This window comes from Prionailurus bengalensis, chromosome E4 (genome assembly GCF_016509475.1).
Source record: "Prionailurus bengalensis isolate Pbe53 chromosome E4, Fcat_Pben_1.1_paternal_pri, whole genome shotgun sequence".
Classification (NCBI taxonomy): Eukaryota; Metazoa; Chordata; class Mammalia; order Carnivora; family Felidae; genus Prionailurus; species Prionailurus bengalensis.
Window position 1 is genome coordinate 43,621,855 of NC_057360.1, and position 27,469 is coordinate 43,649,323.

The 27,469-nt window shown below is 39.5% G+C and overlaps 1 protein-coding gene across 2 annotated transcripts; it reads right to left on the bottom strand.

Annotated features, from left to right (window-relative positions):
- Positions 1 to 27,469, bottom strand: NUCKS1 (nuclear casein kinase and cyclin dependent kinase substrate 1). 2 transcript variants are annotated; one of them, XM_043569273.1, is made up of 7 exons: positions 27,149 to 27,469; positions 10,469 to 10,518; positions 8,772 to 8,877; positions 5,995 to 6,050; positions 3,910 to 4,062; positions 2,982 to 3,131; positions 1 to 1,285 (listed from the first exon to the last, which is right to left on the bottom strand). In XM_043569273.1, exons 1-7 carry the CDS (start codon positions 27,163 to 27,165, stop codon positions 1,086 to 1,088), a joined length of 732 nt encoding a protein of 243 aa, XP_043425208.1. In that variant the 5' UTR covers positions 27,166 to 27,469; the 3' UTR covers positions 1 to 1,085. The 2 variants fall into 2 exon arrangements, with proteins under 2 accessions (XP_043425208.1, XP_043425210.1); XM_043569275.1 differs by having other exon boundaries at positions 2,982 to 3,128; positions 27,149 to 27,428.

Here is a 27,469-nt window from a genome sequence, read left to right on the forward strand (position 1 = left end):
TTGAGTTTCACATTAATTGGTACTTTATTTGCTTAAAACCTAAACATTGTCAGTTAAGAAGAAATCCACTCTGGTGTATAGATCTTGCCATTTAAATTCTAGGTTTGTTTTTGTTTTTTGTGGGGTTTTTTTGATCCTTGGTAAAATTTTACCCAAGAAACAGAATAGATACATATATATTTAAAAACATGAACCACTAGAGAATGAAATAGGAAATCAAGAGTGACTTAAGTTTTGGTGGCCCTTGTGTTTTTTTGTTTGCTTTTTTTTTTTTTTTTTTTTAAAGTTCCTGAAAGACTGTAGCAGGGTAGAAGGATCACTGGCTCCCGGTCTCTTTGAGATAACAGGTGACGGAATTAAAAAACAAAACAAAACAAAACAAACCCACCCCCTCACACAAGGTCAGGTGACCCCATTCCCTGCCCTGCTCCCTCGGTAAAAAATATGAATACTTTTAGTAACAATTCAGAATTCAGCGTTCAGCTTTATCTCCTACCTGCCCCATCAGTGGAAGTGTAACATCATGATTTTTTGTAGACATCTATACTTGTGTATATAGACATATAAACTTGTATTAGATGACAACTGATTTTTTTAAGTCCAGGTAGAGAAAGAAGCAATCATTTTTAACTAAACCCCTTCTATGTTTTTTGATTAGGGTTCAACTTGCTACCGTTTAGCAAAAAGCAAAATTTCCATAGCGTTCACCTCAAATCTTATTGCTTTACAACTGTGGCACACCTTCCATTAAAAATAAAAAGATGAAGCAGTCAATCCAGTGATTACTTTGACATGGCTTTCATTGGGAAGGGGTGGGAAAGAGGGGTGACGGCAAAGAAAAGACCAAAAGACAAAAAAGTAAATTAAACATACAATGGTTTTCTTGGAAAAAAGAGAGAGAGAGAGAGAAAGACAGAGAATGTTATTTTCAAGAAAAGGGAAAAAGCATTGAAAGCCCATGAGTCAAGCCATAGCCAAAACCATGTTCTATCTTAAGTAAGTTTTTTTTTCCCCCTTTTTCTTTTTTCTTTTTTTTTTTTCTCTTTTTTTTTAATAAAATCTCTCCCCAGACCATCATCACTTTTTTAATCCTCCCCAGACTGGGCTTCATCTTCAGACCCTTCATCCCCAGATTTCTCAGGTGGAGGGCTGGCAGAGGGTTTCTTTTCTGGAGGGCTTTCTGGTTCCTCGTCTTCTTCTTTGGGAGAAGGAGTCTTTTCCTTTGATGCCTTGGAAGCTGTGGGGCGACCCACCTTCCCTTTGCCTTTCACAGGGCTTGGAGTCACTGAAAGGAAAACAAATACCAATTTGGGGAAGGGAAGAGAAGAGAAGAGAAGAAAAGGTCTTTAATAAAAATCAGCCATAAACAAAACTAGAAGAATAAAATCTATCAAGACAACATCCTAACTGACTAAAAAAATCGAGGTGGGCACTGGTTCCCAATCACTTTTGCCAACACCGTGGTGTTATGTTTGCAGTAATGTTTCTAATAAACAGGATGCTACAGAAACTGCACACTATCCTTAGTGGTTTGTGAAATGAAAAGTTGTTTCTGATAAAGGTTTTGTTTAAAAAGTGGGTCGGGGATGGGGTGCCTGGGTGGCTCAGTTGGCTGGGCATCGGACTCTCGATTTCAGCTCGGGTTGTGATCCCCAGCCCGGGTTGTAGGATGGATGGAGCCTTGAACTGAGCTCCATGCTGAGCAAGGAGCCTACTTTAAGATTTTCTCTCTCTCTCTCTCTCTCTCTCTCTCTCCCTCTGCCCCTCTCCCCTGCTTGTGCACTCTCTCTCAAATTAAAAAAAAAGGGGGGGGGGCGGGTCAAGAAGAATGGATACAACAATGTGAGTGGAAACTAAAGCCATCAAATTCTTAAAAAAATTTTCTAAGGATGTATCATTTATTATTTTTAAAGAAAAAATTTTAAGTTTTATTTATTTTGCGACAGAGATGTGACCTGAGCCAAAGTTGGCCACTTAACTGACTGAGCCACCCAGGCGCCCCGATTTTATTTTTAAGTAAATTCTACACCCAAAGTGGGGTTTGAACTCATGACTGAGATAAGAGCCCATGCTCTACCAACTGAGCCAGCCAGGCGCCCTCATCAAATAACATACCTTTTGACAGTTCCAGGATTCCTCTTTTTTTTTTTTAAATGCTTATTTATTTTTGAGAGAAAGTGAGTGGAGGAGGGGCATAGAGAGAGGGAGACAGAGAATCCCAAGCAGGCCCACATCGTCAGTGCAGAGCCCCACACAGGACTCGAACTCACAAACCGTGGGATCATGACCTGAGCATCCTGATTCAAAACTGAGATGGATGCTTAACCAACTGAGCCACCCGCGTGCCCCAGACCGTTCCACAATTCCTAATGGTAAGAAGTAGTAAGTGAAAAAAATGTAAAAATCACCAGTTCTATTTGCCAGAAAAAAACAAAGCAAATCGAACTTTGAGTTAAATAACAAAGTAGCTATGAAAGGGGAATATCTGGCAGAAACCACAAGGGCTCAAAGAAACCGAATCCATGTTGCCAAGTGTGGTTTCGTTAGGCTAGCACAAAGGACCGTGCACGGATCAGAACAGAGAACTGAAATAGGATTACAGGTGTGCATTTTCACAATTTCAAGTCTTTACTAGCTGCTGGGATTGTGATGTTGGTGAGAAAAAAGAGCAGGAACAGCTATCCTGATGCAACGTTTCCAGCACTGTGCCTGACACGAACAGATGGCCGCCAAAACTTGCCACGGAAGGCAGGAGCTGAAGAACAGGGCTGAGCCGCCAGACTCTTGCAGGGGCTAGAGTCTTATTAATAATCAAATAAGGGATACTTCCAACTGTGGAAGACGGTCCTTTCAGAATTCCTTCATTCTTGTTAGGCATGTGGCCACTGCCAACCCCTAATGAAGAATTTCTGTAGAGAAAAGTGTACTGGTTCTTGAAACTTTTCAAAGCGGTCATTTAATTTCACTTCTGCACCACTCACCTGTAGCCTTTAGCCTGGGTTTGGGCATTTTCTTTTCTTTTCTCTCAGGTTTGGACTTCTTAACCATCTTTTTGTTTTTCTTTTTTGAACTGCCATAGTCACTATCATCATCATCTTCCATGAGGAAATCTTCATCGCTGCCGGAATCTTCTGAGAGGAAAGAAGAATTTCAACGTCCAGCTTAACGTACACATCCTTCCAAGTGAACAAAGGGAGACCGTGCTAGGCACGACTGGAGGACGGGATCTGGGAAATAAACACTCTCGGATTCTGCCGGCAGCTGTGCTACCCATTTGGCCGGAGTCGTCGTCAGCCCCACGTGTACAGCGGGCTTAGCCCGCACACGCGGGTGACGCCACTGACTTGTTTGAAGAGTCGGTTGAGAACGGGAACGGATACAATTTAATGTGAATAAAAACCGCAGCCACCAAATAACTTTTGGTAGTTCCATCACCCCCCTGTAGTACTGGGGAGACCGGGGAAATGAAACGGCACCAGCTGGGTGTGTGTTGGTCCAACTATGAACCCATGAAACAAGAAAGCTAAACACAAAGCAAAAATACACAGAATCAATAAAGCCGAGTCATGTGTGAAGCATCTAGATTCTGCTATGAACGCTTTTGCTGGGGGACGGGCTCTACCCCTTCCACTCCCAGGCCAAAACGCCAATCCTAATCACAACACCCACCGTGTAACTGCTGTTCTAACAAGCTCTCATTCAGTATTTGAGTTCAAACGATGGACATCATAATCAAAGAGAGTCTGTGAACCTCAAAAGTATCAGCAGGTATGAGAAACAGTCATCTCTTCCAACAGCGAGGATCTAATTTAAGGGACCGGCTGCCATGTTTAGTATCCACGACAACCCAGAAGCCATCGAGGTCACAAAGTACAGTCATGACCAAAGTAACAAGCCAAGTCTACATACTTTCTTGGAACGGCGCCTCATCTTCCTCTTCTTGTTCTTCTTCGCTGCCCACGTCCTCCATGAGCATCTCTCTCTGTTTGGAAGCTGCTTTAGAGGCTGCCTGCCGTTGCTGGCGCACATTTTTATGATCTTCTTTTTCATCTTCACTGTCCTCTGTAATACCGAAGTTATAATGCAACAATCGAAGAGTTGTGCATTTATCTGACAGCTGACCAGAAAAGCCAGCATGAGCTATAACCTTCAGCTTTATTTCACTCAAAAAGGGTAAATTCTATCCCTAAAAACTCCTACAAAATATACAAAAGAGGAGCTAAAATTCAAAGCACGAACTTGAAAAATATCACGTACTCATTAGTACATAGAAAATAACTTAGGCGGGGCACCTGGGTGGCTCAGTTGGTTGAGCATCTGACTTCAGTTAAGGTCATGATTTCGTGGTTCATGAGTTCGAGCCCCACGTCAGGCTCTGTGCCAACAGCTTACAGCCTAGAGCCCGCTTCAGATTCTGGGTCTCCCTCTCTCTTGGCCCCTCCCCTGCTTGTACTCTCTCTCCCTCTCAAAAATAAATATACGTTAAAAAAAAAAAAAGAACTGAAGCATGTAGTTTGAAGTAACAATAAAGCTGAATTTAGGTGTGAACATCTACTTTAAACTCGTATCATTGTGTTGCCCTAAAATTATCAATTACACTTCAATCTATGTTCAGTTTTTATTTTTATTTAAAAAAAATTTTTTTAATGTTTATTTATTCTTGAGAGAGAGAGAGTGAGAGAGAGAGAGAGGGAGACAGAGACAGACTGAGCGTGAGCAGGGGAGGGGCAGAGAGTGGGAGAAACAGAATCCAAGCAGGCTCCAGGCTCTGAGCTGTCAGCACAGAGCCGGACGCGGGGCTCGAACTCACAGGCCGCGAGATCATGACCTGAGCCGAAGTCAGACGCTCAACCGACTGAGCCACCCAGGTGCCCCTATGTTCATAGTTTTTAGAAACTAAAGTGAGAAAAATATTTTATTTTTTTTTTAAGGTTTATACATTTTTCAGAGACAGAGAGAAAAAGCATGAGTGGGGGAGGGGCAGAGAGAGACACACACACAAAGAATGTGAAGCAAGCTCCAGGCTCTGAGCTGTCAGCACAAAGCCCCACACAGGGCTCGAACTCATAAACTGCAAGATCATGACCTGAGCCAAAGTCAGACGCCCAATGGACTGAGCCACCGAGGCACCCCAGAAAAATATTTTTAAATAGAAGAGGGGAAGACTCCCAAGGATAATTATTCTAAGATACAAAACCTATTTCTTTTCAACTTAGGCAGTCAGATAACACACTTGGAAAGGAACGAAAGCCAATAGCTCAGTGGAGTGCACGCAGTGGGACTGTCGGCCCTCCAGGTGTTAGCCAACAGCAATCCTATTTAGAGGGACATCCAGGAAAGCAAAAGCATGGGACTGTAGGTCAAAACTAAAGTGGTTGGGGGCAGTATAGAATAAACCCTCAGTTCTTAGGAGAGTTAAATTTGGAAAAATAACAGCAAGTAATCAGGATCTTACATTGTATTTGGCCATGGGGTCTCTATTAATTCTTTCGAGTTAAAACTCTTACCCCAACAGCCTGCTCTGTGGCTACCGTTTCAAAGGACTACTTCCCGAGCTAAAGTAAGGGCAAAACTATCTTCTGTCTGCTCTTCACTCTAGAGTTCCTCGCCACACGCCTTAGATCTGTCACTTCCTATTATACACACTCTTTAAAATCTATCCAGTTTGATGGCTGTTATTTGTTTATGCAAATAGTTTTCAGTGTTGATTATGCATTAGAATAATCTGTAAATATTTTTAAAAAACAAAGCCCCCATGTCCCACCGTGACCTACTGCATCAGAAATCCTGGGTGGATTTCTGTAATAAGCGTGTTTAAAAAACCCTCACGGCAACTGCAATAAGTCACCAGCACTGAGCTCTTCAAAGATGCAAACCTCTTTGTCATGTCAGTATTTATGACAGTGCCTGGCATTATTATAAAACTGCTATTAAAATGTCCAGTGAATAAAGACATCAGTCAATCCACCTATTACACTAAAAATTGTTTCCTACCTGCTGAGTGAGAATCATCCTTCTTGGTCTTCACATCTTTTTCTTCGGAGTCCTCACTGTAAAGGGAAGCAGAGAGAAAGTTTAAAAGTCTTAGGTCAAAATCTAAGTGAGCACACATCTCTGGTATCTCCGACAGGGGAAGAACTTGAAGAATACCTCTTTTATGGATGAAATATTCAAAGAACATTTAATAATAAAAAATTCTCTGTTGTCAGAGGCAGAGTATAAAAATACTAAAAATAAATTACACAATGTATGAATGGCGGGAAAGTAGGCAAATAAATTTGGATGGCACCAAATATAGACGCAGAAAACCCCTAAAACGCAATTATTTAAGGAAACTGGAGTGCAGTTGTATAAATTACAATATCCCTAAAAAATTATCTAAAACAAAATGAAAATAAATCAACTAATTATCTCCGTAGATTTTTCTTGCCTCCAATATTTCTATACATCAGAAACATCAACACACAGACCTGCCTTGTATCATGGAGAGAATAAGAGCCCTCAAATCACCGCAAAGTAAAATAAGAAAAAAGTGCTTCAAAGTTCCAAGGAAAGTTATATAAAACAATTTAAGTCACAAAGATGCACGTTTTATGTCCTCAAAAATCTTAATTCAGGAATCTGGGTTCTCGCGTCCTGTCTTTGTCATTAATCAGTTGTATGGTCTCAGGCAAATCACTTGGTACTCAGTCTTCAGTGCTCTGACTTTATGACTCTATGAGAAATTCTGACAAACAAAAAAAGAAACACCCAACATAAAAACTGCCTTCACAGCTTTTTCAAACAGCAGGTCTTGTAAATCTCTTCCGGTATTTCCTATGATCTAGACCACACTCAAATGACAAACTACCAAACTCGAGATTCCCGAAAAAAAGAGAAAAACCAACCCTATTTCTTTACTAAGCAATGTCATCCAAGATCCACCGTAATGCCGAAACCTGAGACCATTCTGTATGTTTTTATGCAAAGTAAGCATTTAATTCACAAGTTACAATGACAAAGAACTATAGTTTTCTCTAGTTCTTTTATTATTGGGTTTATTATAGAGACCATTAATCCTGGAGTCCCATTACAATAAAGTCAAGTGAAAGCTGAACTTTTACAAGTAGAGATCAATAGAAAACTCAAGACAACAATGGTCTGAGGGAATAAACTTTACAAGGCACTTAGTACAAATGGCAATAAAAACCGTATCTCCACCATTCCCGACACTTAGGAAAGAAATAAAACCAAGCAATTAGAACAAGGGAAAGTTTAGGCTAGCTATTAATTGTATCGATGAGACACTATAGAACAGGTTGCAGGCCACAAAGAAATCCATTCCTAAGAGAAATATAAAAAATGAACATAATGGAAGAGAATCTAAGTTGGGCTGCTACAGAAAACTGGATTAAAGATATACTACAAAACTATGGAAGACTTGTCTCCCCACAGCACAATGTTGTCTTATTTTTCCTCAAAACCACATTTCTGGGGCGCCTGGGTGGCGCAGTCGGTTAAGCGTCCGACTTCAGCCAGGTCACGATCTTGCGGTCTGTGAGTTCGAGCCCCGCGTCAGGCTCTGGGCTGATGGCTCGGAGCCTGGAGCCTGTTTCCGATTCTGTGTCTCCCTCTCTCTCTGCCCCTCCCCCGTTCATGCTCTGTCTCTCTGTCCCAAAAATAAATAAAAACGTTGAAAAAAAATTTAAAAAAAAAAAAAACAAAAAAAACCACATTTCTGAAATTTTCCAGTAAAGAAAATACTGGAGGTAAATATTGTCATTTCTACAAATTTAGCATTCTATGAATTCAGAACGGAAAGACTTCTGTGTGGGGCTTTATTTTACAAGACTTTAGTATTTGAAGGTAAATATCTTAGAAGAACTGACAAGAAAGATTGTATTTCTTTGAACTGCTCTGACGTAATATATTTGGAAGCAGTACAGCCCAATGGTGAAAACATGGTCTTTGGAGTCCAACAAACATGATTCCAAAACCTGCTGGTCCATTTGCTGGATAGCCTTGGATAAATCACTGACCTTGTCTCTAAGCTAGCAGTACCTTAATACAGGTGTTGTGAGAATTAAATGATAAAGAGATTAAATTATAAATTAGCACATAAGAGAGACTGGCAAAGAATCATCCACGGTAGCTATCACCATTATCGCCATCACCACCATCATTAAGGTCTTAAAATTATGCTACATGGAGTATGATGAGAGTGTGTAGGTCTGTGACAGCAGAGGCAAAAATTACAATATCCTGGTCTCAGAAGGCAAGTATAGTTAAAATCACAACTCCTCTACTGCCCCACAAATGACGAAACTATCTGAACAAAGGAGGATTATAGATAGCAAAACTCAGCAGTCTATACAAGTGAAGATTCTGTAAGCTTTAGTTATGATTCTGCCAGTGATGTGACTCAACGGGAAAGGCCACTCATTCTTTGCTATCACTACAGTGAAAATGTCAATACTAACCTTAGGTAACAAATTACATACTTAAACAATCTTTCTGCTTATGTTCAGAGGTTTGAGGTAGCAACAAAAGCATTCTTGGAGATCACCTTGGATTCTAGGTTGAGTCTAAGTAAGCCTCATGACCTTAAAGAGGCTAACCCCTAGACTCAAGAAGCACTGCCTGAGATAATAAGAAATATGCAAAACAACATTAAGTAGACAATAAGCACTTTCCCAAAGTAAATGGAGATTCCACCAATTTAGAGATCAGAGACCACCCTCAAGGCCAAGTGGGAACAGCGCAAGCAGGAACAGATTAACAATGCCTCTTACCTATCTTCCTGTGAATTCTTTCCAGATCGCCTCTTGTTTTTAGCTTCTCGGGGAGATGACCGAATTTTCTTAGCTGGAGGCCCTGAATCTCTTCCATAATCTTCATCTAAACAGAGCATTTTTCAAATTCAAATATTATGATTTTTACATGTATAAATTACCACTATTTATGGAGATAAGTATCTCTAATGCTATTTACACGGTGAGGGGCAGCAGGATTTCCCACAAAATTTTTTCTTTTTTAAAAATTTTCAGTGTTTATTTTTGAGAGAGAGAGAGACAGAGCATGCATGAGATAGGGACAGAGAGAGAGAGGAGACACAGAATTCAAAGTGGGCTCCAGGCTCTTGGAGTTGTCAGCACAGAGCCTGGTGCAGAGTTCGAACCGACAAAACCATGAGATCATAACCTGAGCCCAAGTTGGCCGCTTAACCGACTGAGCCACCCTGGCGCCCCTCAATTTTCTTTCATTTTTAAAAAATAAATTCTTTCCTATATCAGTCCCTTCTAATCTCATGTGTGTATTTTAATATACCCATACATAGCCAAGTATCTCTTATCATTTTATATCCTACCCTTTTAATTTCTTAAAGATATTCCCATGTTTCAACATCTTCATATTTACTTGAAAACCATTACAGTAATAAATACAAGCATTTCATAATGTAAAGACCCCACAATTCTATAATCCTAACACAATTACTGTTATCAAGTAGATTACTTTTGAACTGAAGTATTAAATGGAGCATACTCTGACACTTGAGGAAAATACTTCCAATTTCAAAAGTCCTATAGAACTTAAGAAAATTAACCAATCTTAAAAATGGGTTATGTTTACTATACCATTTTACAGAATAGTAGAGATCTGGAAGTACTCAGGAGCTTCAGCAATTATTAAATGGATGGATACATTATAAATTCCATTATGGAATATCACACAACCATTAATAGTAATTTCTCAAATAACTTTTCATAATAGGAGAAAGATACACACAAATAGGAGTAGCAGAGAACCCAAAATTCTATAGCAAGACTTCCAACTATGTTTTTAAAAGGAAAGACAGACACAGGCTTTTTTTTGCAAAAGGTTAAAATGGCCATTTGCCAGCTAAGGGGCCTTGAATAAGATCCCTCCCTCCGTTTCCTTATCTGTAAACCGGAAACAATAATAGTATATTCCATTTTAATAGGATTGCTCTACTAAGGATTAAATGAATACATGCAAATATTTAGCAGCATTTAATAAATGTTAGCATTACTTCTGGGAGGTTGGATTGTATGTTATTACTCTTTTTCACATTTCTGCATCTTCTAAGTTTTCCCAAAGTACACACATTATCTTTACAAAGTGAAATTCGATTTTAAAAAGGCAGAAAGAATAGCAAATGCGTCTGGAAAATAATGAGATTAAGGACATATTGTAAGAAAACATTACTGCGTGTTGAAGCTGACTCCAAAACCAGTTAAGAAAAGTTATCCAAGTATTTATTATCAATGATCTACTAAGGAAAAGTAAAAATCCATGCAAGTTCAACTTCTGTTTTGGGTGACACAAATCCCGACATAATTTACATACAGTTTAAAAATAAAAAAAGATAAAACTTATTCTGAAAGCATGATAAAACAGTACACTGAGTTAGCAATTCTTTCAATATTAGTTGGTCCAACTTACAATTTATTGAAATCACGAAACTTACCAGCATCATCAGATTCCTGAAACTGTGAATAATCAACCACCTTTCTATTTCTGTAGAAAGAAGAGACTCTAATGAAGATCATTCTCCTAAGATATCAGAACACTTGTTTCTGTTTAAAAACAAAATGAGAACTCGCTCTGTGAAAACTATTCGACAAGCCCCACCTCCGTCAAAAAGCTTTTCCATGTTGTTATGAAAAGTGTAGTTCGGAAGTATTTAAAACTACAATTCTCCGACTGCTCATCTCAGTGATAGCTCAAATACTATTCTTTCCCACAAAACCTCTCACTTCCCAAACACACATGACACAGCAAAATGAGCCAAACTACCATATTATTCATTACACAGAGATGTCACATGTGCATCAACAAAAACTGTAAATATTTTTTACACTTTTATGCTTACTGATATGTACACATACACGTGTACACCTGATAAAGTTATTACTGAGTTTTTTTCAAGGCAAGGTGATTTTTAAATATAATGGTTAATGTTATAACATACAAATTATGACGACAGTATACTAAGCCTTACAAAGAAGAAAAAAATAATTGATCCATTCAAAAGAAGCTTTTTCTTAAAGGGTCTGTAATTAAGAAAAATACGAGCGAAAAGTCACAAATTTATGTACCTACTTGACTCAATGATTTTAAGCACTTCCTACTAGGTAAGGCATCTTTAACATCTTGAACAAATCTTTAATTTCCATCTTTCTACTTCATACTTTAAAAGCTTAAAATTCCTCCTTTAGAGATATATATAAAAACCTCCATGTTAGTATCCAAATTAGTATCCATGTTAGTATCGCTTTCAAAAGAGCCTTATAGGTACTGTACTAAATGGATACTGAATATGTGAACCAAAAGAATTAAAAGAAAAATGCCACCAACTACATTTAAACCTGAGCAGAGGAATATTCCTGATTTTATAGATTAAGACACCATTTATATCCAAAGACAGGATGTGAAGTATTCAAGCACACGTACAGTTTATATATAATATGCAAACATGGAAGGTGGAGGGCTGGATGGATTCTGAAAACATGTTTGGGGCTTCGATAGGGAAGAAAGCATAGCCATACCCTTGGCTTTGGACAAGAAAGATAGGCTCTAAAGGAATTTTGCCTTCTGTTTTTCTTTACTCTACCAGAAATGAATTATCTTCTCACTGTACTGCCTCTGTAAGTCAAAATGCAAAACTTTAAAACATGCTCCAAATGTTTTGTTACAAGCAGCTGGGTTTATATATAAATGATTCCATTGTAATAGGAAAGCTAATTTCAAAAATATGACCATTAATTCCACTTACATGATATCTAGAGTAGTCAAATTCATAGAGAAAGAAAGAAGGACAGTGGGGATGCCTGGTTGGCTCAGTCAGTAGAGCATGTGACTCATGAGATTAAGTCCCCCACCCTTGTTGGGTATAGAGCTCACTTAAAATAAGATAAAATTGGTATTTTTTTAGGTTTACTTATTTATTTTGAGGGAGGGGGCATGCATGAGTGAGCATGTGCAAGCGGGAGAGGGGCAGAAAGAGGGGGAGACAATCCCAAGCAGGTGCTGCTCTGTCAGCCACCCAGGCACCCCAAAAAAATATTTAAAAAAAAAAAAAAAAGAAAGTTAAGTGGGGCCTCTGGGTAGCTCAGTCAGATGAGCCTCCCACTCTTGACTTTGGCTCAAGTCACGATCCTAGGGTTGTGGGACCGAACCACATCTCTGATTCCGTGCTGAGCGTGGAGCCTGCTTAAGATGTTCTCTCCCTCTCTCCCTGCCCCTCTCCCCAACTGGTGCTCTCTTCTAAAATAAAAATAAAAATAAAAATAAAAATAAAAATAAAAATAAAAATAAAAATAAAAATAAAAATAGGGGCAACTGGGTGTCTCAGTCAGTTAAGCGTCCTGATCTCAAGGTCTGTGAGTCTGACTCTCACATCAGGCTCTGTGAGTCTTTGGGTTCTGTGTCTCCCTCTCTCTCTGTCCCTCCCCTGTTCACTCTTTCTCTCTCTCAAAAATAGATAAATGTTAAAAAAAATTGTTTTAATAAAAATAAAAATAGAAAGAAGAATGGTAGATGCCAAGGGTTGGGAGGAGGGGATAGTGAGTTAATGATGTGTATAGTTTCACTTTTGCAAGAGAAAGAGTTCTGGAGGTTAGTTGTAAAACAGTGTGAATGCATTTCACACTATAGACCTGTACACTTAAAAATGGTTCAGATGGTTGGGCACCTGGGTGGCTCATTTGGTTAAGAGTCTGACTTTGGCTCGGGTCATGATCTCACAGGTTCGTGGGTTCAAGTCCTGAGTCAGGTTCCAAGCTGTGGGGATCCTGCTTGGGATTCCTTCTCTCCTTCTCTCCGCCCCTCCCCCCTCATGTGCCTTCATCTCTCTCTCTCTCTCTCTCTCAAAATAAACTTAAAAAAAATTTTTAATGGTAAATTTTATGTGATTTTACAATTAAAAAAAAAGAATAAAATATTTTGTTTCAAAAAAAAAGGCTATGGGGGGGCTAGTAATTCAATGCCTATTATGTTCTAGCAACATAGTGATTTTTTTAATGACAGGTGCCATGAAAAACAGTATTATGATCATCATGTAAAGATGACAATTTTCTGCATTACTTAGGATCAAGGAAAATGGGACATGTAACAAGAGGAAGGAAAGTATCCAGAAGAGGGAGTATGAAATATTAACCTCTACTAGTTAATGTACAAGGTTCTAAAATTGCAGGCATAATAATTCTAGCTTATCCATGCTGGTGGGGTCGCCAACTAAAACAACGGTACAATTTCTGGGTACCATCTATCAATAGATACATCCTATGAGACTATAAAAAGAAGGGTAACCAGAATGGTGACGGGTATGTCCTATGAAGAACAACTGAATAAACTGGAATTTTCAACTTGCAAAAGAGAAAACATGTTAGCTACTTTAAGGTTTTGAAAAGAAAGTAGTAAACACACTGGCTTATTAGCTTCCTGATCAAATTAGGCGTAGGTTCAACATAAACAACTTTGTAACAGTTTGCTAATGATAGTTACTTCTTAGTCTATCAACAGCAACACTCCAGAAAGGAATTCTATGGTAAAAAGTATGGAATCTTTGTTAACAGAAATCTTGGGTTCTGGTTCTAGAACTTGAGGCAAATCACATAATTTATCTGGGTGTCAGATTTTCCTCTGCTGGAACTGATGGCCTAAATGGGTATGCCTTTATTTATTTATCTATTTATTGCCATAAATTCCTATTTTTTTATTTCTACACCCAACATGGGGCTCAAATTCACAACCCCAAGATCAAGAGTCTAACATTCTTCTGACTGAGCCAGGCAGGTGCCCCTATGCCACAAATTTAAATAAAATTATTAAAGTTCAAAAAAAAAGTTTTTCTCAATTGCAAATAGTCACCTACTCTTTTGTATGCCACACATCTTAGCTTCTATTGCTGTACCATTGATTTTCTTCACTAATCTGAGCTTCTTGATATCAATGGTCTTATACCCACATTTTTTTCTTTTCTTTTTACCACAGAGCAAGGTAAAAAGGAAACACTCAAATGTTCTTAATTTTTTGCTCTTAGGGCCAAATTTAAGAACTCTGTTGGAAACCTAGCTTTGTAAAATACTTGAGAGGATAATATCTAATCTCCTAAAAGTCTTTGAAGGCCTCATCTTTTGCCACTTAGTCAAGCCACTTACAAATCTGTAGTTCCTCCAATAAAGTTGTTTCTTAACACTTGGTCATGCTTCTCCTTGACCTACATTGCTGCTTGTGTCACTCCCAGTCATATCAGATACAACCTCACCTCCTCTCAACACCTTTAATCCTTTATTGATACAATTATACAATCCACTGAATGTCTGTTTTCCCTACTAAATGCGAATTTCCTGAGGGCAGGGGTTGTCTCTCCTTCATTCAGAACACCAAGTCCAAGAAATGATGCATTTGATGAGTGAATGGACTCAGCATGTGCAAAGGTTCAGGGTGAAAAGGCATCATGAGAGAGGATGTTATATGTGAGCCTTCAGCCTATCAGATATTTAATTCCCACTGCCCTTAGTGACAGGAAAATCTAGTTTTGTCCATATGAAATAACTCGTTACTTTAAACCTAAAAAAGTAAAAAGGCAAGTATTTAGTACATTTTCTTCTATCCTAGTTTTCAACAAGCAGAACTACAAAAAATGCCACGTAAACGATACGATAGGAGTAATTAAATTTAAATTTTTCACAATTAAATTCAAAGGCCACCCCCTCCTTTGAAGCAGAAAATATTTTATTTTGAATTATGTGAAAATTATCAGAATTATCTTGCATATGTCATTTTTCACTGAAACTATAAAACCTGAGTAATGCAAATATGAATATAGTAGCGAATTTAAGGATAACTAGGCAAAAGGAAAGGTATCCATCCACAAATGTTAAAGAGGAAAAGAAAAAATAATTTAAATAAAAGATCTATGAAAATGGGTCATTCATAGTAACTCATTATAATGATTTATAAATAACAACTCAGTTCATTTCCTGTCTTCTAAAGATGCTTCAAAACAGTAACAGAATTACAATTTCCACTACTTGGAGATTTACCTTATTTAGGGTGGAAATGCACTTTTAATGGACTTACTCCACTATAAACTAAAAATTGAGAAGATATACTGGGATGGAACACAACACTCGTGAGTAATACTTAAGTCTAAAGGTGTGAGAAGTTCTACTTCTAGTTGAAAACAAAGACACATTCTTCCTTCCTCGAAATATCATTACATAAATTAAATGCCAAAGCTAAACGAACTCTTCAGTGTAAAATAGCATCAACGACTAGGACAACCAGAACTGGGAGGACAACACAAAATTTCAATACAGCATAGAGGTTAAAAACAGATTTTTTGAACTGGGTTTAAATCCTGGCTCTGCCACTTACTAGTTGTATGTTCTTGAGCAAGTTACTTCCCCTCACTGAACTTCAGTTTCCTCACCTGTAAAATAGGAATAACAATACCTATCTCTCAAGATTGTTGTGAGTATCAGGTGCACAACTGACCAACAAAGAGCAGCTTTCACTACTTGTAAGTACTAACTTGTTCCACCCAGAATACCACAGCCATGTTGAATATACCTAATTCGATGATTAATGAACACGATGATTAACTTACTTTTAAAATATATCTTAAATAAAATCCAAGTAGAACTTTTGACAGCCCCCACCCAAACTTAACAAGTAGCCTACTGTTGACAGGTAAGCCTTACCAATAATATAAATAGTTGATTTACATATATTTTCTATGCTATATGTATTATATAATACATTCTTACAATAAGTAAGCTAGAAAAAAGAAAATGTTAAGAAAATCATAAGGATGAGAAAATAGATTTATAATACTGTGCTGTTTTTATTGAAAAAAAAAAATCTGCATTAAATCTGGACCCAGGTAGTTCAAACTCAGTGTTCAATGGGTCAACTGTATAGGAACACAAAAATTTCAATTATATGCCTGCTGTTACTTTAAAACCTTATGTAATCTCTGTCTAGATTCTAAATGTACCTTGGTCACAGCGAACCAATTCCTGAGAGGTCACCAGAGAACTCTGAGATGAGAAGTCCCCACTTCTGCATCAGGTTGAAGGGCAAAAAAAAAAAAAAAAAAAAAAAAAAAAAAAAAGGGTAAAGTGGGAAGCTAGACAAAGAATACTAAAAGATCTGGTTTGGGCACCAAGAGTGGGTAACTCAAGCAACTCACAAACAGTAGGGAATTTCTTCTTCCACTCTCTTAATCATCAACTTATTTTTACTGATAGGTCTACACCCCAAATGCTCTTTCTTATAGTAGTAACTGTCTAAGACCCAAACAACAATAGGTTGTGTTGTACCTCCCACCAACATTCTGAAGAGTCAAGGATCAGTGTTTGAGATGAAAATCATCACAATTTTGGAGGACCTTATCTAATCCCCTCTTTTTCCTTTTTTTCTTTTTTTCAAGTAAGCTCTAGGCCCTACATGGAGGCTTGAACTCATGACCCTGAGATCAAGAGTTCCATGCCCTATTGACAAGAGCCAGCCAAGCGCTCCTAACCCTCTTTACAGATGAGAAAACTAAAACCACATAATCCAGCTCTACTTATAATAAGCCTGCACATCAAAATATGGAGTCATAACAAGCAACCAACAATTACACATAATAATATAAATTGACACCCTAAGCTCGATACTACGAGAAGAGCACAAAACCATTTTCTCGGGGCAAATGGGAGAGCCTTGTAGACATAGTTTAGTTTTATCAACAGACTACACTTCCATTTTTATCCTCAAGTGCTGGTCAACGCAGAGAAGAGGAATGAAAAAACCCAACTTGCTAACCTAGAATTTAACAAGTTTCTCATTAGGCACTTAAAGCACATTTGAAATCTGAATTTTGAGAAACCTAAAAATAACCAACCTTGTTCTTTTCACTAATCACCTGGGTGGTAGTATCTCATTTTCTCAGATAAATGAGATCCTGTAGAACAATGTTTTTCCATCGATAGGTCACAACCCACTACTGGGTCCTGAAATGAATTTATTGGTATATAACCAGCATTAAAACAACAACAACACAAAAAATAAAAAATATCAGAGAAAACTCTACTTTAAGTAACAGTTAAGTTACCTGCAACTTATTTCACGTGTTTTTGTTCTTGTGTGTAGCGACCTCATCAAAAAAGTTTGAGACCCACTACTCTAGAATAAAAAGTGGATTGCAAAAGGAGATTTCTAAAGTTGTTCTTATTTTTACCGTTACAAAAAAGTTTGTTTTTGATCCTTGGTGGCAAAAGAATAACATCCCTTCCCCATTTTAATTCCCCATCTTTTTTTTTTTTTTTTTTTAAGATTTTTATTTTTAAGAAGTCTCTACATCTAACATGGGGCTTAAAGTCACAACCCTGAGATCAGGAGTCCCATGCTCTACCAATTGAGCCAGCCAGGGAGAGTCCCCCTCCTATCCTTAAAAAATATTGTTTCATTTATTATGAAACACTCCATGCCCAATAGGGGGCTCAAAGTCATGACTCTGAGATCAAGAGTTGGATGCTCTACCCACTGAGCCAGCCAGGCACCTCTAATTTCTTGTATCTTAAAAATATGTTTTCAAGCTTAAGCACTCCTAAAACCTATCAAAGTTTTGCAGCCAGTGGTGGGGCAGGAGGTAGGGTGATATGATGATGATATCAAGTGTATTTTATGTACTAGAGCTACTTAGTACATCCACATAGACCTTGGACCTTAGTACATCCACATGGACCATTACATGGACCTTAGACCATCTAATCCAATCTTACCCCAAACTTATTATCATATCAACAAATGTCCCTAGAAGGGAATGACTAAGAACCTTTCATGAACCTCCCACACAAGGCAGCCTATACTAAGAAAACACCAATAATGAAACAGTTCTTCCCAAGAAGGTAAAATCTGCCTCTGAAGTCCACTCACTGATTCTATCATCTATCCACTTTCTGGACTACCATGGTTTAAATCTTTTTTTTTTTTTTTTTTTTTAAGTAGTCTCCAGGCCCAGTGTGGAGCCCAATACATGGCTTGAACTCAGGACCCTGAGATCAAGATCTAAGCTGAGATCAAGAGTTGGAAGCTTAACCAACTGAGCCATCCAGGCGCCCCATCCCATGGTTTGAATCTAACCCTTCCTCCACATAGTCCTTAACTTTATAGGACAGATTCTGCTTTTTTCTTCAAAGCTAATTAGGGTTCCTTTAACCCTTCCCCATCACTTGTTTCAAGCATCCTCATGACCTTGTTTCCCTCCAGATTTAGTAAAGTCTACCAAGTAGTGCCCCAATCTAACCCTAACAATATGGTTTATAAAGGTGTATGTGCAGGAAAGAGAGAGATCAGGATTCAGAATTTCCTACTCCTATTCTACTCTATATTTGTACTAATGCAATCCAAGATCTCCATTGCCTTTTGGGCTGTTATAACACACAATGTACTGGATATTGCAATTCCAATAACTAAAGCCTCTTTTTCCCAAAATCTAAAACCTTTTTGGGGGTGCCTGGGTGGCTCAATCAGTTAAGCGTGTGACTTCAGCTCAAGTCATGACCTCACAGTTCATGAGTTGGAGCCCCAAATCAGGCTCTTTGCTGTCAGCAGGGAGCCTGCTTCAGATCCTCTGACCCTCTCTCTCTCTGCCCCTCCCTCACAAGCTCTCTCTCTCTCTCAAAAAAAAAAAAAATTTTAAAAAAGAATTGTTTACAACCATCTTGTATATTGATAGTTCATTTCAACATATTTATCTTTCTCAACTTCCTATTATCTGCAAACTTAGTCAACACAGGCCAAGAACAAAGTCCTTTAAGTCATCAGTAGAAATGTACTTTCAGGCTGACATTAATCGGGGTATGGCTATTGAGGTTCAAGTCCATCGTAATGAACTAGCATTCTGCCTAACATTTCGTTATCTTCCCCACAAGGACTTCTTCATATGAAGCTCTGTCAAAACCCTTGTTGAAAGAGAAACCCAGTACAGTATTCTTTTACTCTATTTTCTTTTAAACAAACGATAGTTAAACTTTTAAGAACTAAACCTTTTGTGTTCGAACAAAAATATTCCCAGGAACCACAAAATAAAACACAGCCAGTAAAAAGTCAAAGCAGCAGCACTGTAAGAGCATGAATTAATTATAATTTCAAATTTAAAGAATTTTCTCATTACAGACTTTCCCAACTTGTGTTCTGTCAAGATAGGTTTTCTAAAGGTTTCCTGGCCCGATCAATTTGGATATTATCACCTCCTTAAACAAGTTAAAGCTTTGAAAATCCTGCATTAAAGAAACTTGCTTAACTTTGATTTCTGAAATTACCAGTACTTTTTTATACTCTTGGTTTCTCTTCAGATCGCAAAAATCTTTCACTTTTTTTTACTGTTATTAGTTTTTCTTTTTCTGAGAGAGAGAGATGGAGCGCAAACAGAGGAGGGGCAGAGAGAGGGGGGAAGGAGAATCTCAAGCAGGCTCTGCACTATCAGCGCAGAGTCCATCTTAGAGCTGAAACTCACCAGTGGCGAGATCGTGACCTGAGCCACATAAAGGGTCGGATTCTTAACCCACTGAGCCACCCAGGTGCCCCTAAAATTACTACTATTTTAAAAATAAAAAATTGAATCAATGTTTGAGATGGCCCTGAAAGTGGACATTATGAAGACTACTGACCTATGAGATTCATCTGCGAAACGATGCTGAATTCAAAATTATTCCGACAGCAGTTAGTACCATGCACCAGATACTTCACCTAAATTCTCCCTTAATCCTCACCATCATCTCACAAAAGGAGCTAATTAACATTAATTCCATTTTATCTGAAGAATCTAATGCTCAGATAGGCGAAGTAACTTTCCTATCACTGCAAGCTATTAAGCGGTAAAGTGAATTCTCCAGCTCAAGCCCAACTAACCCAATACCCCACAGGGCACCGTTGATGCCTGCAACCTCTCAAATCTTCCTTTCCTAATCGCTCATAAATCTAACTCTGCACAACAGAGACTAATGAAGTTTCTTCAGATCTACATAAGGTTTCTGTAGAACTACTCTCCCCGCTTAAAACTTAGGATATTTATCTCTCCCCATTCTTCTAGTCCTCAAAGATTATTTACACGCCAAATTTTCTAGAGACATAAGAACAGTAACTCCTAGAAGCCCAGATACCTGAACGCAACTAAGAGTTATTTCTTAGAACTGCTTCATTCATCATAAGCTTCAAGTTCCTATCAGCTAAGATTGACTCCTTTGACTGCATCTTGTATCATTGTTATTTACAATTAAACATAAAATTCAAAAAGTTACAAGATACAACAAAAAGTAAAAAAGTAAAATGAACATTTAGGAAAGCGTTCCTAAGGTTTCTGGATGGAGTTTCTAATTTCTGTAGCAAAGGGAAGGGAGTGAAGGTTTGAATGATGAGCCAGGCACGTTTATTAGCTAATTGTCATAATCCCCTACTAAATCTTTTATCCACTTGCTAATGTTTCAGTCCAGATGAATAAATATTAACTCCTACATGGCACTTCTTATTCTTAACATATATTCAGTTCACGACTCTCTCTCCATATAGGAAATTATTTTGTTTAAAAGTCACACACAAATTTCAGTGAGCAGAATATAGTATTAGATAAATAAAAGGGGCGAGATTTTTCCCAACAGAAGTTGAATGTAAGACCTATGCACTCAGGGACAGAGAAACCTCAAGCAGGTGAGACTTAAGGGGTCTCAGATGCCCACGCTACCAAGGTAGAGTCCTGTCTGCAGCAGGACCTCAGGAAGCTCAGTGGAGTCTTCCAGTTGTCTTAAACCAATCACCAGGCACAAATCTGTAGCCTGTCAGGTTTAGTGACTCATTACAATGAAGGCAGAGGCACATCAGAAGTATGGAGGACCTCACCATACAGAGGAAAATAAAAGGATCTGGAGAAAGGTGCTTTTGGGGAAATTACACGAAGCAGTGTCCTGATAGGCTTGAAGCACAGTAAGAATGTGTGTAATGGGGTTAACATCAGGTCTGACCACAAAGTGGATCCTATTTCTTGGCAGAGAAGTTAGATGTGGAATTTGGGTCCAGCAACCCATCTGAAGCCCTGAAGTTGTAAACTGAGTTCTCCAAGTCAAAAGGACGCAGCTCTGACAGAAGTGTGGTGTCTCATTCTGACATAATTTCAAACAGCAAAGTTTCTGACAGTCTCTTTTAGAGAATCACTTCTCAGTAGGAGTAGCAGTCACCAGGAGGATTGTTGTAAGTCTTTACAGCTGCAGTTTATCTGTGGCAGCCAGCCAGCCATGTTTGTTATCCCAGCCCAATGAATAGCAAAGTGGATTTTTAACTTCCAAGTGGAGCTAATGTTTAGTTCAAGTAGTTCATCTTCAGGGTCATTTTAGCTTGACAGATGAAATCTTAAAGATCACCTTGCTTAGCAGGGAACTGGAGGTGCACAATTCAAAAAATAGATGTGCACGAAGCAGCAACTAAAAATATGCAATCCCCAGTAGATACGGTCTTTGGCAACCTGTGGTCTCTTTGCCTGAAGTATTTCAAAGACCTATAATTATGGCTACTTAGATAGAGTAGTTATTTAAAAATATGTCAATGCAATATTCTAACCATCAGTTCTACTTCCTAGAATCCAGATAGGAATAGGTTTTTCAAAACAAAACAAAGGGATGTCCTGGTTTGACCAAAGTGGTCCTGCTGCTACATCAAATGTTTTCTACTGTGCACAACACGGCGGTCTGTTAAGTGCTATCTCTAGTCTCAACAATCCAAGAAGCTACTTCTTCATAATCTGGAGTAATGAGGTCATATTTATTTCTATCTTTGCAGCTGAGAATTAAAAAACGCAAACAGAAGTAACACTTCACAGCATATTCAATAGCTTCATTATTATTAAGTTCAAGTAAACAAAGTTTACAAAGCAACCCATCTGGCTGTGCAGGCTCTAATTCTTACTACTCCAGAAGAGCGCCATTCACAGGACTAGGGTATGGTGTCCTGGAATTATGTAGTATGGTGACCTTGTTTTATATTTCTGGGAAAAACAGACCATATAAATAAGTAAATAAAACCAACTGCCCTTTCTCTACTCAAAATTACTTTCTCATTATTTCTAGAGTTGGAAGAAACCTATGAAAATTGCAAAATGCTTTGTGGGCAAGTTTCTATTATTCTGATGGACTGCAACATCTCCATTATATAAACCTAAGTTAGCCCAAGTCTCCTGATCCCCAGGGTTTCTTTCGCTGTACCATACCTCCCCACAACGTTTTTTTTAAAACACTAAAAATTCAATCACTTACCTTAGTTTGTAACTTTTGTCAAGTTAAATCAACTCCAATTTTTAATTAATCTTAATTTTCCTTCTAATTAGAACATGCTGAATTTTATGAGTGTTGAATCTTTCCAAATACCATGGTTTTTCTTTTTTAAACTTTATTTTTTTAAGTAAGCTCTATGCTCAATGCGGGTCAGGAACTCAGGACCCCAAGATCAAGAGTCACATGCTCTACAGACTGAGTCAGCCAGGTGCCCCCTGTCTTTTAATGATGCATCAGTAACCGATTTTAAGTTTTGTTCCTGGGACAAATTCTGCTTGCTCATATACATTTTTAACACACATTGGATTCAGTTAGCTAATACTCTGGCGTTTCTGCAACTATAATTATATGTAAAATGAGTTCATTAAATTTCTTATAGTGTCCTTTAGGTGGCTATGAAATCTACTCACTTAATTAGCCAGGGGGTACACACCCTTGCATTACAAAACACACACACTTGAAGCAATGTCACTTATCTAACACTCACATTTCTTCCCACAAGTGTCCCACTATTTCCCCGCTTTTCCCTCTTCCCTCTCCATTCGGGTTATCTTCCTTCAACCTCCTCACATATTCTATTCCTTCCAAAAAACTGTCATTTCACCCCCTCCCCCATTTTAAATTTGGTCTTCTCCAACTTTACGAACTGTATGTAACCCCTTCCAAAGATGGCAAGATGCGCTCGCAAGATGCGCTGTGAGGGTGTTGCCTGTGGCGGTGTGTCTCACGGGGAAGATCACACTGACTGTGGGTTGGCCACATTTGGATTTGAAGTCCTGCTTCACCTCTTAACAGGTGAACTGGGCCAGTTCATTTAGCCAAGCCTCAACTACTTCGTATGAAATGGGAATAACATATACCTTGCTTGAAGAGTTCTTTCAAGATCGCGAAATATGTGTAAAGTATCTGCCAGGATACTTGGCACGAAAAAAGTTGCTCAGAGATACTCTTTTGAGTTGCAGTGTGATTTTTTTCTAAAATTGAAGGTTGAGAAAGGTACTTCTGCGGTTAAAGGCCCACAATCTCTAATTCACAATTTAGAAATTTAAACAGTTCTGAAAACCAAATGTTTCAGCTTACCTAAACAACTGGGCTTTTTAGTTGCATTTTTTGTGTGTGTGAAAACTGTTTTATTACAGAGTCACTATGGTGTTTGATTATAGGAGCATTACTGCAGAGCTCACTAGTGATCGCACATTAACGCACAGTACAGGCACCATTACTTTGAACATTTTTGAAAAAAAACCCTGAACTTCGAAACACACATGGCCTTCATGATTTCAAACTATACAGGGACTGTGGACCTGTACTACATTCTATGTGGAATCAAATACTGTAAATGCAAATCTAGTAGAAAGGAAAATAGCGAAGACTCACACAGTTTAAATAGTTTTGCTATTTCTACACTTTAATTTCTTTGGCTTATAAATCATCCCTGGTAAACTGAAGGAACTGGACTTAATCTCTGAAGTTCTAATTAAAAAAATACTTTCAATTACAAAGCATCTTGGAAAATTATTTTAAATTGAGTTGAACAAAACTGCTTATTTAAAACTTACTTAAAATTAATTTTGTACGAACCAGTATGAACCTATGCTTTCACACCTAAACTTTCAAGGTTAAAGGTTCCTTGCAATCTCCAAGTATATTCAACAGAAGACAACCAGATACCAAGTACACTTATGTTACAGAAAGGAACACACACTGATCTGAATGCCTTGGATGATTTTCAGAAAGGGAGGATCTTTGGAGAATATACTAAGCTGAATTTCAAGAAACCTGGTTTCTAGTCTGGGCAAGTCAGTAAATCGGAGTTTTCTTTCTCAACTTTTATAAGTAATAGCATTTTCCTTCCTTCCTCACAAGATTCATGAAAGCACTTTGAAAGGTTAAAAGTGCTGTATATTATAATAACATCAATACGTACCAGGCAGAAGATAAAGTGATTATTATTCGGAAAGGGTGAGGATGAGTAGGCCTGGGAATTAAGAAATCTCGATTCTAGGCCCAACCTTTGCATTCATTAAGTGTGTGATGCAAGGCACTTCACTGGTCCAGGTCTCCATTGAGTCACTTGTAAAATGAATTTGCCTAAATTTCTGTCTAGCTCCAAGACTGTAATTTTACACTATAAAATTGAACCCAAGGCCTAAAATATTTGAGCTCATTTATAAACAGTGAGTCAGATGCTGTAAAAGGTAAAGACAGCAATATTGTGTGAGCAAAACTACTTGGGTAAGTGTTGCACACACGTCTACAGAAAAACCTGCTGTACTTATCAGTTCATCACTCCCTTCATATGGAAAGTGGTGTCAAGCAGCCATTAGTACATTTCTAATACTTCTTTAAATGCTCAGGTTAGTATTTAAATGAAAATGAATATTTACAGTTAAGTATGAAAAGCAGAAAAATTTCAAAATTATATATAGGTCTAAAGGGCAGAAACATACCCTAAAAAATGTGCCGACACTCATTTTCCAACTTGCGCTTTTTTTTTTCGGTTTGTTTTTAAACGGGTTGATCATTCTGGTATCTCTGGTCTACGTTGACCATTAACTTTTTTGTTAAATGCCCTCAGGTATACAGATTCTTCATTTACACCTTGGAACAAAAGCACTTCCCTAAGATAAGACTTTTTTGTTGCAAAATTTAACAAACCACCAAACTCAAGTTTAATTATTTCTGCTTTATTATTGGTCATGAGTATATTAAAAACTTTTTTAAAAAGTTACAAAGAGACTTTAATCACTAAAATATATAATGAGAAACCAAGTTGCTTTAAAATACTATGAAAGCGACCCCAAAAGCCAATATATTAATTTCATTCAATTAGGGGCAAATAGACAGTTAAATTTATTTTTAACAACACAACGAACAAGAAAAAATTTGTGCAGACGTCCCAATGCCTCGAAAAAAACCCAGAAAGATCCGTGCTTAATATATCCCCAACTGGTGATATTTAAAAAAATCAAAGTTTCCAAATAAAAAAACTGCTGTTCGTGTTCCAGTGTCTAAATCTGGGAACACAAATTGAGGCAGATGAGTATAATAAAGTCACACAATAATATAAAAAGTCATCAAAACCTAGTGAACTGACGTTAAAAGGTAGAGAAAAACAGTCCCAATTTCACCACACAGTAATTTACTTCCAGAGACAGAAGAGCCAATACAGATGAATCAAATCTTTATTACGATATTGTCTATTTAACCTGATCCTAAAGAAAATATTCTACATAAATTGATGGGATACATTGATCAATTTTCATGCCAAAAAAAAATTTGCACACTATACTCTGAAGTATCTATTCAGACTCCTTGCCAGAAAGTGGGCAAAACTCTTCCGAGTGCGATGGTGAGTTATCAGAGATGAGGGTAGAAATTAGAAGGCAGAAAAGCAGTGGTAGGTAGTTAGCACTCTCCTCATGCCCACCCCGAACGTAGAAGTATGCAGTCCCATACCACCACCAGTTGGAGACGGATGATCTAGTCAGGAGATAGATCGGTGTGGAACAAAACCCCTTCCCGGGTTCCAAACCTCTCTCTAGAGCTCTAGGTCAAAATCCTTCCGTTTCTCACAAAACTTGGAAGAAGGGGAAGCAACAACTGTTAACATTTTAAATCTACACCTTCGCCTATTTATCTAGAAAACACTATGCGAAGCCGCCAATTCCTTACATCGAAAGCGTCGCGGACATTACATTAAAAGTAAGTTATTTGCAACAGCCCTCCTTTTAAAGGCCTCGACACATTGGATTAAGCCACACCCCTCCATAAATGGCACATTCCATACAATAGCCAGGAGGACGGCAAAGGGCGATTCCACCGTCCGCTGGGGAACTGCAAACTTGTTGAAATTCTCAGAATCAAGTCTACGGGTTACCGGAACCTAGACCCCTTATCATTCAGGTTACTTGGGGGGGAAAGAGAGGGTTACAAAAACATCTGAGACACGTACACCGAGTGAGCGTAGACAGGCAGCGGGAACGAGAACCACACGGGATTTGGGTCGTGCTGTTAACCCGCACCTTCCTGAGTAGGGACATTTCCCCGAGGAAGGACATTTCTAGTCGGAGGGAAACAGCGAACTCGGGGGGGGAGGGGGGGTGAGTGGGGGCGGTTAACCCGCTCAGAACTCCGAGTTAGGGGAGAGGCAGCAGTCATTTTCCAAGGCCCAGTCCCCAGCTCTTACTTTTGCCTGAGGGGAAAAGAACGGGTCCCGCCCACGCCCGGCCCAATCCGGGAGGCGGGGCCCTGCAGCGACCCTGGAGGACAGAGGCGGGGCCCGGCGGCAGTACCGCCCCTCCCCCTTTGCATGGAACACCCCGTCCGCTAAAGAAAGAGGGCTGAGTTCCCCCACCCCCACGCAAGCAGAGGGGGCAAGGGGCCACCGGGCGTCTCCGCCCCTCCTCACTTCAGGTGGGGAGCCGAGCCCCGACTCAGCCGGTCTCCCCGCAGGCTCCAAGGGGTTGGCCCCGAGGAGGTGGGGCCTGGGTGGGGGCGCTGACTTCACACCCCTCCCCCTCCGGCCGCTGGCGGTTCAGGGAACACCCCGCCCGCTCCAGTGCGGCGGGTGGGGGAGGCAGCAGAGCAGCCCGGAGCCCTGCAGCGGCGCGGGGTGGGGAGGAGCGCGCGCATGGGCGCGCGGCCGCCACCCCCGCGCAGCCCCGCGAGCCAGCAAGGCCCCCCACGCTCAAGGGCGCGCGCGGGCCCCGAAAGGGAGGAGGCCGTGCGTGGCACTGGAGAGGGCCGACTGCAGGCTTCTGTCCCCCAGTCCTTCACCACTCACCCCCAACCCTTTCCATCCCGCTCCAGGCCTCGGACTCCGCACTGACCTGACAGGCCGAGACATGTTCGCTGTCGAAACAGGACCGAGTCGAGAAGCCAAAGACCAGGACCCCCCCCACCCCGCGCGCTCGGCGCCCCACCCCCCCCAACTTCGGCCGATGGGGCCGCTGCCGCCGAACCCCGGGCTGCTGGCTTCTCAAACTCCGCTGCTTCTTGGTTCAGGGCCCCTTAATCAGACGAGCCCCCCGCTCCCCCGTCTCTTCAAAATGGATGAATCAAACCAGCCGAAAATGCGCCAAAGCCGCGCTGCAACCAAGCCCACTAGGGCCTGTGGGCTCCGCCCCATCACGCCCGGTCATTGGCGGCTT

Coding starts and splice junctions, on each gene's coding strand:
- NUCKS1 (XM_043569273.1), bottom strand. Junction 8,878..10,468: donor TCAGGAATCTGATGATGCTG/GTAAGTTTCGTG, acceptor TGCTCTGTTTAG/ATGAAGATTATGGAAGAGAT. Junction 3,132..3,909: donor TGAGGCGCCGTTCCAAGAAA/GTATGTAGACTT, acceptor CTTTCCTCTCAG/AAGATTCCGGCAGCGATGAA.